This window comes from Nomascus leucogenys, chromosome X (assembly GCF_006542625.1).
Source record: "Nomascus leucogenys isolate Asia chromosome X, Asia_NLE_v1, whole genome shotgun sequence".
Taxonomy (NCBI): Eukaryota; Metazoa; Chordata; class Mammalia; order Primates; family Hylobatidae; genus Nomascus; species Nomascus leucogenys.
The window spans coordinates 41,335,406-41,348,692 of NC_044406.1; the positions used below are offsets into that span (position 1 = coordinate 41,335,406).

Here is a 13,287-nt window from a genome sequence, read left to right on the forward strand (position 1 = left end):
GGCATGCTCATCCATCTGTCTCTAACCCATCAGAAAAGGTGATGTAATTACAATAGCATGGAGAGTCCTGGGACAGAATTGAAGAGGCATTTTCCCCATAACTGCTTCCTTGATTGTCCTCTCCACCAAATGTCCACCCTCCAGGACTGATATTCAAAATATTTGACAAGTGGTAACAAATGGTCACAGACCAATCAGGATAATTGCCAGCTACAATACTAGAATGGAGTCCTAGAGGTCTCCTGCTGTGGTAGACATTACTTGCTGGATTGTGGGGAGGTCCTGGGGTGAGACTGAGGCAGTAGCTCTTGAACAAGTGGCATAGTGGATGTTCCACTCCTCCATTAACAACTTAAGTAACTGTCCCAGTATACATCACCCCAAAGGTAGGGCACAGTGAAAAAGAAAGCAGAATCTCTTAATGCTATATGAATTAAAGATTGGGCAAGTGGTTGATGCTTGCATTCATGGGACACCTTGCCAATTTCACAGGTAGGAATTTCTTCTCCTGGCATAAGACAAGGGCCAAAAATGATTTCAGCATGTACCACTCCAAGAGTATTTTCAAATTTGTACTCTAAAAAGCTGCCTAACTGAAAACAAGGCTACATTTGGATTAAAATCCTGATCCCCAACTTTTCGCCATCTAGGAAGAATCAAAGAAAGCAAAATACCTGAGATTGAGACCAAAAGGTATTAGCCTACACTGCCAGCTGCCCAGCTCTGAACAGTGAGGCCTACCTGTCAGGAAAGGAGCTTTCTCCTTGGACTGGGCACCATAATACTCCTTCTGTAGACCCATCCATCAGTTCACGGTTAGCTCAATTCCTCTTCCCATGAGGAGAAGGCTTCTAAACAGAGGAGGGAATTGGGTAATCTAGGCCCTGGGGCCCAGCCTTGACTAGGAAGAAAAAAAAAAAATCATTGAGCTGTGCATGGGGCTCCTGAACAATAAGAGGGGAGATGAGCCATTTTAACAATAACCATTAATTTTTTATTAAATTTGTAGTCAAATATGACAATATTTTTTTCTTTCATAGAAACAAGCAACGTAAATATTTATAACATTATCAGTTTGGGAAAAGACAAACAAAGAAAGGAAAAATGAATAAAAGCGATCAAAAGACAAATTCAAACATAGAATAAATATACCCTGTTAACATGCGTGCTTAGCCCTGTGGCTGCTACTAAAGTACCAGGCCCTCAGCCTCACAATCACAGTTCAAAATCTCCTCCAGCTTCAACATATCCAAGGCGGGGATTTTGGCGACTTCAAAGAAGACCCTGCAAAAGGAAGAGGGGTCTCCTCAGTATAGAATAGGGCAAATACAATCAGGCTCCATGGCACAAGTGGGACATACGGCCCTTAATTCCCTATCTTGCTTTAACCCTAGAGTAGAAAGGAAGGTGAAAAGTGCCTGAATCTTTTTCTGTTAAGTGAGGCTAGTCTCGGTCTAGTATTTTAAAGCTTCCCAATAAATGAACACAAACCCAACCTCATCCGGGGCTTAGTACTTACGGGTGAGAATACTTGTAATATACAGCCTTGAGACTATCGTAAGAACTGAAAGTCAGCAGTTTGTTCAGCTGTCTGACCAAGGGGTGAAGCTCAGAGATACTGTAGCCACTGTAATACTCCAGGAAGGGAACCTAGAAGAAGCAGCATGAATAATGATTTCTACTATAGGAAGCACACCCTTCCTCCATCTCTGCTATCCCAAGTCTAAGCTTCCCACACATAGTTTAAACAGAGATGACATTCAAAACATTTCAAAGACTCACACCATCTGGACGCTGATCAATAATTATACTATGCTATATAGAAGAATAGATTCCAGCCACAAACTGCTGGGATGGTTATATCCATACGTACCAGTTAGATATTAGCTCTTGGCCAGGCGTGGTAGGGATCATGCCTGTAATCTCAGCACATTAGGAGCCCGAGGCAGGAGGACTGCTTGAGCCCAGGAATTCAAGACCAGTCTGGGCAACACAGCAAGACCCTAGCTCTATAAAAAAGTTTTAAATTATCTGGGCATGGTGGTGTAGACCTGTAGTCCCAGCTACTCGGGAGGTTGAGGTAGGAGGACCGCTTGAGCCCAGGAGTTCGAGGCTGCAGTGATCTATGATTGCACCACTGCACTCCAGCCTGGGTAACAGAGCAAGATCCTATCTCTTAAAAAGAAAAAAAGATATTAGCCCTGGTCACAGATGTTAATGTAAGCAGAAATTCACCAGTCCTAAGGAACAGGACTGATTTTGTAATTTGCTCACTCTCAGGTCCAGAGCTAATGGCCAGGTAAACGCCAGAACAAAGTTTAGGTGCCAACTCAACAGCCAACATGAACTTAAGGCTGATCCTCCTCTCTGGCTCTAACAGCTATCATTCCACAGGTTCATTTTCTCATTCAGCTAAGAATGCCTATTATGTGGCAGAAGCGGTATAGCAGTGTTTAAGAGCAGAGGTCCTGGAGGCAAAATGCTTCAGGTCAAATTTCAGTTCCCCTAACAGCTTGGCCTTGAGCCAGTTAATTAACCTCTTGGGGCCTCAGTTTCCCAATCTGCCAAATGGGGATTATTACAGTAATTCCATCATAGGGTTAAATGTGTGTGTGTGTGTGTGTGTGTGTGTGTGTGTGTGTGTGTGTGTGTGTGTTTATTTGTGTATCATACATAGAACAGAGTCTGGCACATAGTAAGTACCCAAACAATGCTAACTAGGATTACCAAGCCCTATATGTAGGATCCTGGGAACACAAAAATGAATGAGGGACCTGCCTTTGAGGAGTCTGTAGTCTAGTAGAGGAGACAGATGTGCGAACAGACAGTTAAAAAATGTGTGATAAGTGCTATAATGGAAGTGAGCATAGGACACTGGAGGAACACAGCAGCAGGACCCACGAACTCTGTCAGGAGAGTCACAGAAAGCTTCACAGAGGACAGCATGTCCACAGTGGTTGGTGAAGTGGGGAGCTCAACAGACAGAGAAAGGAAGAGGATTTATAAGTCAGTGGTTTCCTCAAAATGTCTTATTTTCCTTGAACTCCTCTTTTTCAAGTGTCTTACCTGGAAGCCCAAATAGCTTACCTGGAAGTGGGGGTGGGAGCTAAGAAGCCCACGAATTTGGATCCCTTTATCTTTTACATGGTCCCTGAGAGACTTCTGCAGGAAACCCAGGGCTCCCCCAAATACTGTTTGGAAACCACCAACACCACAGGCAAAGGGCGGTCATTGGCGTGCTGAGTAGGGGAGTAACACAAGGGGGCAATGGAGTAGACTGGATGTGTTAAATAAGATTAAAAGGCCCCAGTGCCATTGTGTCAGTTCAGACCCTCAAATGCTTCACCTTGACTATGTTACAATAGCCTGCTCACTGGTGTTCCCACCTTTATATTCTCTTTCATCTACTCTACCTTCTCTTTTGCTATACCAGTACTGTTTCTAAAATACACAAACAGGAGCAGGTCACCTCCCTGCCTAAAAAACCTTCAATGCCTTAGTGTAAAGTGGGTCTCTCAGCGTGGTATACGAGGCCTTTCTTTCACAATCTGACCATGATCTACCATTCTGGTCTCATCTGTCACTATTAACATCATTAGCACCCCTCCTTTTAACATACTCTCTGTTCCATCCATAGGGGATGTCTTATTCTGCCCTAAACACAACACACTCCCTCCTTAATGCCTTCACGTCTTTTTAATTATTGCTCCCTCTACCTAGAATGTCCCCTCTCACAAGTTCCTGCATAAGTTTCAAGACCCAGCTCAAAAGTCACCTCTTCTGTGAAGCCTTCCTTATCTATAGGAGAGGCAGTATACTAACATAGAGGATTGTGGAGTCAGACTACCCGAGTTCAGATTCGGGCTGACATTTAGCTGATATGCCCTGGTTTAGTCACCAAGTGTGAAAACACTGAAATATTTCTATCTTAGTTGGCACACAGTTTGCCTCCCTGAACCCATCAGCTGTCCCCCTCACGGCCCACTGGATTTCCACGGGATCCAAAGGTCAAAGCCTGGTTCAGCATGGGGCCTCCAGACCCTTAGCTCCAGAGCTGTGGCCATGCCCATTCTGATTACACAGTTGGTTTGGATTGTGAACACCACACACCACGCCTAGTTTCCAAAGCCTAGCTCCACCTCTCATCAGCTGTGTAAACATGGGAGTTATTTCTTATCTGCAAAACAGGGATAACGGTACTATTGTGTGGGGTTGTTGTGGAGATTAAATGAGTTAATACACAAAGTGCTTAGATCACTGTCTAAGCACTCAATAAATGCCAGTCATGATTATTATTTATTCTTTTTCATCATCACTATCATCTATTGAATGCTTTCTCTGTTTCAAGAAATTTCACTACGGCTTGTCCAAGTTCACATAACTACTTTATGTGGTTCTTTCTCAGCCCACAGAGGTTCTTCCCTCAGTGGCTCCAGGATTTTTAGGTAGGAGGAGCTCAGAAGTGGTTGAGCAGAGGGGCTGCATTTGCAAGCATACTCCTGCTACTTGGATTACATATTATACATATCATTAGTAAGAATGCAAAATTATCTAAAGTTGATTTTACCCCCAACTTTTCATAAAATTGAGAAAGCATCAAATATGAGTTTTATTTGTATTGGAGCAGGAGGCCTTGAGGGCCTTCTTCAGAGAAGAACACTATAGTCATGCCCCTGAGTGCCACTTTTGTAGACACAGACAGTTGCTTTCACTACTCTTCTCTGGTTCAGTGCTTTTCAAACCCTGTTCCAACAAGCTCCCTCAGGGGCCAGTCTTGCTGAGGGGATTCCAAGAGGCAAGAGGGGAACAGGGCTGGAGATAAGAAGTAGGGTCACACTACCCCCAATGACCACCAGAATACCTTCACAGTAGTCTGGTATGTAATACCTGGCTTTCAGGTGAGCTTTCTTTGGAACAAAGGGTACTTTGATTATGAAAAATGGCATAATTCAAAACTATTGCTGTAGAAGCCCTTGCCCCAAGTTGTCCAGGTGTTAGAGTTCATAATTGTGAATATGTGTCAGTTTTGTCCCCAAGAGTTTCCCGTGGCCTTAATTTACACCTTCCCCCTGAGCTGACCTTCTGCTTTTTAAATCTCTACCCCTATACCCCTATCTCGCAAGTGTTTACCCAGTATCCGAGCTTCTTCATGTAGAGGGCCAGGAGTAAGGAGGCAGCAGCTAACTTGGAAGCCTTCTCCTGGACATAGCTGTATTCCTGCAGGGTCATCTCACAGATGTAGCGGGACAAGGTCAGTGTCTTCATGTTGGTGTGGATACACTAAAGGCAATGAGAAGACTGGCTCAGAAATCAATTTAGAAAACTGGCACCAAGCAGAGGACTCCCTCTCCAGTTATATCATCCCAAGCCTCAGTGGCCCTCTGTTTGAGTAATGTGCCTTTCTCCTGCAACCATAACTCACCTCATCTTCCCTACCCACAAAAACAGACTCTTTAGGGGGGATTCTGAAACAGTCAGTGGGATTTGCCACCTTTAGGATTTTAATCAAATTACCAACTGTGTGTATGGTACTGGCCCACATCCCCCCTTGGTATATGGGTCATTCTTTAAAGAGCCAAAGTCCTCCCACCGTAACTCTGTTCCTGTGACCCTCCCTAGAAGGTGTTCCATACTTCAAAACAACCTTTTCCCTTTTCTTGTTTAAACTTATTTTTTAAAAATTACAACCTATCACACACACAAAGAGAAAAGTACATCGCACCCATTTGCACAACACAATGAATTATAAAGTGACCTCCCTTGTAACCGATACTCAGGCAAAGAATGAGAATATTGCCAGCATCCCCCCACAAAGTTTTCCATGTGTCCCTCCCTGATCAAAGAAATGTTTCTCCTCCCCAACTCTGGCCTCACTTCAAAACCTTATAGGCACACTGTGGAAATCTGCAACTCACCCCCACCCACCTCCCACTATTTCATAAAGATTGCCAAGTTTTAACCTAGGAGATTGGATGGAAGGAGAAAGCTCCCTGCTGCCTGTTGTCCCTTTCCCCTTTCCTACCACTCAGGCAGCTACTCTGGGTATAAAGGAGACTAATTCAGCAGTAGGAGAATGAAGATGTGTCTCTTCTCTCTTACCCTAGCATATCTGCGCAGAAAATGATAGGCGACGGGAATGTTAACGTCAAATTTGAGGACGTTCAGGATGTCGATTTCCATGTTGAGCGCCTCATATCGCTGATAATTATCATTACAGATGTACACAAAGTCATCCACACGAGGTGGGTTGCGCTCCTATGGGTGGAGAGGAGAGGAGAGGATGTGACAACCAGACAGACAACCCATGCTTTCTGCTTCGAGGTAAAAGACAGCAGGGAGAAGGGTGAAGGATTTCCTGGCATAAATCTTCAGGGTAGCTCTGAAACTCAGCTTCTGGTTGATGTGAGTGGCTCATCAGAAAAAGTAAATGAAAGAAAGGACAGGAGAGGCCTGCCCCAAAACTGTACCACCACCACCACCAGATAGAGGATAGGACCTCCTGGGGGTGGATTCTTACAGTGCCAGAAGCAACTTAATGGGGCACAGGGCCTAGGAGCAGCAATCTGCCCTCTGAGAACCATGAATGGGAAATCTAAGGCCTTCTCTGGAGGGAGGGACAGAAGGAAGCCACAGAAAGGGGAGCTAGAGATAGAAAATAAGCCTGTATTTTGTGTCCTAGTGTAGGGAATGAGCAAGGATGTTTGAGGAGGGCAATACAGGGTACCTGGCAGTGAGAGAGGTGGAGAGACAGACAGGCATAGAGGAAACCTAAACAGAGACAAAAGTCTGCGGTGGGCAGAGTGTGCGGAGGCACCCAGAGGTCAGACAAGGAAGGGCCAGGCCAGGCTGAGGGTGAAAAGAATCTCTGTTCGGGGAGCACCTTCCAGTGCTCTGCCATCTGGAGGTCAAACATTGGTTTGGAGAAACAATGAGGACACAGGAAGGCCCCTAATTCTTCTCCCTACCTGCAGCTTACTGCCCGCCACAGCTTTCTTCCCCCACCTTTCCCCTATTTTTGGATGACAGACGGGACCAACCCTTTGGTTTGGCAGACAAGGAAACCTAGGCTCAGAGAAAAGTGATGTGCTCAGGTTCACACAGCAAGCTAGTGGCAACACCAGGGCAGGAACCTCTCTCTTCCACTGCTCTGTGCAACGGCTACTGTCTCCTTTCTCTCCTCATGCCATCTCCATACCTCCCCTAAACAAAAGGCTTTCTGTACTTCTTTTTTTTTTATTATTATACTTTAGGTTTTAGGGTACATGTGCACAATGTGCGGGTTTGTTACATATGTATCCATGTGCCATGTTGTTTTGCTGCACCCATTAACGCATCATTTAGCATTAGGTATATCTCCTAATGCTGTCCCTCCCCCCTCCCCCCACCCCACAACAGTTCCCGGAGTGTGATGTTCCCCTTCCTGTGTCCATGAGTTCTCATTGTTCAATTCCCACCTATGAGTGAGAACATGCGGTGTTTGGTTTTTTGTCCTTGCGATAGTTTACTGAGAATGATGTTTTCCAGTTTCATCCATGTCCCTACAAAGGACATGAACTCATCATTTTTTATGGCTGCATAGTATTCCACGGTGTATATGTGACACATTTGAAGGAAATAAAGGGTATTCAATTAGGAAAAGAGGAAGTCAAATTGTCCCTGTTTGCAGATGACATGATTGTATATCTAGAAAACCCCATCGTCTCAGCCCAAAATCTCCTTAGGCTTTCTGTACTTCTTAATCCTGTGAGAGGAAGACACCCCTCCTCCATAGGACTTGGTAGGGGCCCTCTGTCCTGGCCAACAGAGGAAGGGTGCTCCAACTCCCAGGATTTGCTAAGAAGTGCCCAGAGTAAAAGAGGAAGGGAGAGACTGGGCAAGGAAGAAAAAGAGGGAGCCTGGGAGGGAAGGACAGAGCCTGGGAGGGAAGAAAGCAGGTGAAGGAGGGAGAGAGCTGGTGAGGGAGCAAGAGAAAGAGAGGAAAGGAGAGAGCAAGCCACCGAGGGAGGGACGGTGTAGACTAGCTAGGGAGAGAGGAATCTATCCACCAAGTGATAGAGGGAGCCTGGGAAGGAAGCAAGGAGGGAAGGAAAGAGGGAGCTAGCAGGTGAGTGAGGGAGGGAGGAAATAAGGGAAGGAGTGAGCAAGGGAGGAAAAGCAGGAGGAAGGGAGGAGGGAGCAAGCAAGCTGGCACAGGAGGAAGGGACAGAGTGAGGGAGGGAGGGAGGGAGGGAGGGCTCAAGTGAGCCGGTGAGTGAGGGGCAACGAAGGAGGGTGGGGTGGTGAGTGAGGGAAAACAATCACTGGAGGGCAGGTGACAGGGAAAGAAGGAGGGGAGGAAGGGAGCAAGTTAAGGAGGGAGAGAGTGAGGCAAGGAGGGAGGGAGGGGGTAAGAGCCAGTATGTGTTTGGGGAGGAGAGGGAGGCAGGAGCTGGGGAGGGAGCCAACACAGAAACAAACCCACAGTTCTAAAGTTCTTTGAAATCCTTGGTAAAAGTTGCCACCTCTCTGCTCCCAAACCCTAAGGCTTCCTACAACTAGCCTAGCTGAAGGAAAAATGAAAGTTGAACAAGATCAGTTAGCACCTAAGGAAGGGGAATCAGAGAGGTTAGTCAGATGGATTATGGTCATGAAGAAAAGGTCAGCTACCCACTTTTATACTGCTACTTCCCAAATTACTATTTCACCTGGACCATTTAGACTCACTGCCATCAACATCAGGCCATTTTCTCTTAAATGTCTCCAGCACCCTGGTTAGGCAATGCTTTGTTATATAAGCAGACTGAGATTCCACCAGATGGGGATGGAGTTGGTGGAACAAGAAAATGGTGGAGGCAGAAAATCACGGAGCAGAAGGAAGCTGTAAAAAGAACTGCCCATTTAATTAGTTGGATGCCCACATAATACATCTTCAGATAGAAAATGGAAGAACCTTGTTGATGCCAGGAAACAAATACACCACCATTGCCAACCAACACCAGCTTCTCTGCTTTGGGAAGAGGGACAAAAAATGTGGCAGACAAAAATTATTTGTATGTATGTAACTGTATACGCACACATATACACACTGATGTTATACACATGTGTATATATGTACATATAAATGTATGTATACACAGTTATGTGTCACTTAACAAGAGGGATATATTATGAGAAATGCATCATTTTCATCATTGTGAGAAGATCACAGAAAAGAGTGTACCTCTAAAAACCTAGATGGTACAGCCTACACACCCAGGTTATATGGTATATAGCCTATTTCTCCTAGGCTACACACCTATACACACGTGACTCTACTGAATTCTGTAGGCAATTGTAACACAATGGTATTTGTTTAGCTTATCTAAACACAGAAAAAGTACAGTAACAATACAGCATAAAAGATTTAAAAGCAGTACACCTATATTGGGCACTTAACATGAACGGAGCTTGTGAGAGTACAAGTTGCTCTGGGTGAGTCAGTGTGTCAGTGGTGAGTGAATGGAAGGCCTGGGACATTCCTGTACACTACCATGGACTTTATAAACACTGTACCTGTACAATTAGGCTACATTAAATTTATAAAAAAATATTTTTTCTTCGATAATAAATTAACCTTAGCTTACTGTAACTTTATTTTATAAAACTTTGACTCTTTTGTAATAACAGCTTAAAACACAAACACAGTATAAAGTTGTATAAAAATATTTGCTTTCTTTATATCCTTATTATATAAGCTTTCTTCTTTAAAAAAAATTTCTTTTGAGACAGGGTCTCGTTCTCTCACCCAGACTGGAATACAGCGGCTTGAACAAAGCTCACTACAGCCTCAACCTCCTGGGCTCAAGGGATCCTCCTGCCTCAGCATCCTATGTAGCTGGGACCACAGGTATGTGCCACAATACCCAGCTAATCTTCTTTATTTTTTTGTAGAGATGGGGTCTCACTTTGTTCGCCAGGCTGGTCTTAAATTCTTGGGCTCAAGCAATCCTCTTGCCTTAGCCTCCCAAAGTGCTGGGATTACAGGCATTGAAATATCATGCCCGGCTTTACTTTTTACTTTTTAAACTTTTTTATTAAAAATGAAGACACAAACACACACATTAGCCTAGGCCTAGAAAGGGTCAAGATCATTAATACCACTGTCTTCCACCTCCACATCTTGTCCCATTGGAAGTTCTTCAGGGGTCATAATATGCATGGAGCCGTCATCTCCTACAACAATGCCTTCTTCTGGAAAACCTCCCGAAGGACATCCTGAGGCTATTTTACAGTTGACTTTTTTTTTTTTTTAATAAGTAATAGTATACTCTAAACCAGGTCAGGCGCAGTGGCTCACACTTGTAATCCCAGTGCTTTGGGAGGCCAAGGCAGGAGGATTGCTTGAGGCCAGGAGTTCAAGACCAGCCTGGGCAACATGAGACCCCGCCCCTACAAAAAAATTTCTGAAAATTAGCCAGGCACTGTGGTGCATGCCTATAGTCCTAGCTACGTGAGAGGCTGTAGTGAGAAGATTGCTTGAGCCCAGGAGTTTGAGGTTATGGTGAGCTATGATCACATCATTGCACTCCGGCCTGGGCAACAGAGAGAGACCTTGTCTCTAATAAAATAATAAGAAAACAATTAAAAGTATAGTGAACACATAAACTAGTAACAGTTTATATCATTATCAAGCATTATGTACTGTACGTAATTGTATGTGCTATACTTTTATGACTTGCAGTGCAGTAGGTTTGTTTACACCAGCATCACCATATGACTTATCTTTTGTAACATTACAATGTTACAAAAAATAAGATGTCACTAGGTGATAGGACTTTTCCAGCTCCATTATACTCTTACGGGACCACCATAGTATAAGCAGTCCATCATTGACCAAAACATTGCTATGCAGCACATAACAATGAATATATATGAATACATATTCATTCACTGGGTTGGACAGAAACTTGATTAGTTATCCAGGCCATGGGGACTCAGGCTCACCTCAAATTTTGCTGCAATCATAAAGGCAGTGGCACCAAGGAGTTGTAACTTATCCTTCTTGCATACTGCCTTCATTAGGTAGAGATCCACCAGCTTCACTGCCAAGTACAGGGTCTCATGGGTCATCTCAAAGGACACCTGGAGGAATACACACATGACACAGATCTGCATATTGTCCAGCTCCAAAGTCACCTCCAGACAGATCTAGCTACCTGGAGTGTCTGCAACATCAAGAACAGTCCTGACTAGCTGGGACTCTGCTACGAATACAGAAACTGCTTCAGCTAGGTTCCTGTGTATATCTCCTGTGCCTTTGAGGACACTGGCATTATCTATCCTTACACATTTGGGTAGTTGACCAGCCTTACAAATCAGAGAGAAATGCTCTGCCTTCTCTGAGAGCCTTGAGTGAACACATCCTCTCCCTTTGATCTCTAATACTTAGATTCTTGCTTTCTCCATTTGCTGCCAACTTGTACAGTGACCTCCCAAAGGAGATGTCTATTTAGCTCTGAAATATGGAGTTTATTCATGTACTAGTTTCTCTTCCCAACTAGATATGCTATCAGAATATATCAATTGGGAGCAGACACCAATAGCACAATTTGGAAGTGAGCTAAGGGACTGGAGAAGCCAGACTGGGATTAAAGTATTAATAATATAACCCCCTTCCCTTCTTTTTCTTTTCTGACTTCATTTGGGTTCTCTCTCATTTTTTTCTTAGTCTAGCTTATGGCTTGCCAATTTTATTTATCTTTTCGAAAAACCAATGTTTTGTTTTGTTGATCTTTCGTATTTTTTTTTTTTTTAGTCTCTATTTCATTTAGTCTTGCCATGGTCTTTATTATTTCTTTCCTTCTACTAATTTTGGGTTGAAGCAGTTCTTGCTTTTCCAGTTCCTTAAGGTGCTTTTTTAGATTGTTTGATATTTGTCTACTTTTGTAAAGTTATTTATTTTTAAATTTATTTTTATTTAATTAATTAATTAATTTATTTATTTATTTATTTATTTATTTATTGAGACAGAGTTTCGCTCTGTCCCCCAGGCTGGAGTGCAGTGGCGCAATCTCGGCTCACTGCAAGCTCCGCCTCCTGGGTTCACGCCATTCTCCTGCCTCAGCCTCCTGAGTAGCCGGGACTACAGGCGCCCGCCACCACGCCCAGCTAATTTTTTGTATTTTTAGTAGAGACGGGGTTTCGTCGTGTTAGCCAGGATGGTCTCGATCTCCTGACCTCGTGATCCACCTGCCTTGGCCTCCCAAAGTGCTGGGATTATAGGTGTGAGCCACCACGCCCGGCTGATCTTTGTCTACTTTTTAAATAAAATTTTGCTATAAATTTTCCTCTTAATACCACTTTTGTTTTATCCCATAGGTTTTCTATGTTGTATTTCTATTTTCATTTGTTTCAAGAATTTGATTTCCTTAATTTCATTGACCCATTTGTCATTCAGGGGCATGTTGTTTAATGTCCATGTATTTGTACAGTTTCCCAACTTCCTCCTGCTATTGATTTCTAGTTTCTTTTTCTTATGTATCCTTGTCTTGCCTTCACCAACTCCAAGAAACCATCTCCTATAGCCCTAGTCCCATGGTTTGTGCTGGCCCCTGCAGTACCTTTCTGCAAATTAGAAAAAAAGTGCTGCCTTCTTTGGGTGAATGCAGCCCTTCAAGCATACATCTTATCAAGTAGATAATACCTTTATATGAATTAGCCAAAGGTTACTCCTGCCTCAGGGCACAGCAGCCCCACAGCCAGAACGCACAGCTTGGCAAACAAAGTGTGAGCTAGATTCTATTGGTGGTTTCAGTCTTGGCTAGAGACCTTGTGTAGGCATAATTTGCACATCTATACACAAGAGTCCCACCCAATCTTCTGTGATGCTTCTTCCTTACAACCCCTTGGGTTCTTAGGATTCAAGAATAAAATCTGTCCTCATCCAACAACTCAACCAATGCATGAATATTCTCTTTAACATCTCCACCAAGTAGTTGTTTAGATCCTGCCATACAAACCTCTAAATACAGCCCAATCTCTTTTTGAATGGCTTTAACAGAAAATTCTCCCTTATATTGAGTGACATTACCCTCCCTGTAAGTTTCACTTAATTGGACCTCCCCTTGTATAGGTTACTCTTAATGACTGGTACCTAGATGATCCAAAAAATATGTCAATGAGAAGCACTGGAGAAATTGATGTATATTTTCATGGATGAATGATTATCCGAAGATGGTCAAATATAATGGTTCAGCAATACACATATTAAATTTCTGAATAACAGAAATACCAAGAAACAGTTCTTACTGTTTCTGGAATATGGCCTTG

General features: G+C 43.6%; 1 protein-coding gene across 2 annotated transcripts in view; it reads right to left on the reverse strand.

Moving 5' to 3' along the window:
- Window positions 1-971: 971 nt before the first annotated feature.
- CCNB3 (cyclin B3) overlaps window positions 972-13,287 on the reverse strand; it is an 88,752-nt gene continuing 76,436 nt past the window's right edge. For both annotated transcript variants that reach the window (XM_003276862.3, XM_030806884.1), the window contains 5 exons: window positions 10,963-11,100; window positions 6,100-6,255; window positions 5,131-5,280; window positions 1,520-1,650; window positions 972-1,284 (listed from right to left, as the gene is read on the reverse strand). In XM_003276862.3, the coding sequence (XP_003276910.1) occupies window positions 1,188-1,284; window positions 1,520-1,650; window positions 5,131-5,280; window positions 6,100-6,255; window positions 10,963-11,100 (672 nt within the window). In that variant the 3' untranslated portion in view covers window positions 972-1,187. The remainder of the gene's footprint in view (window positions 1,285-1,519; window positions 1,651-5,130; window positions 5,281-6,099; window positions 6,256-10,962; window positions 11,101-13,287) is intronic.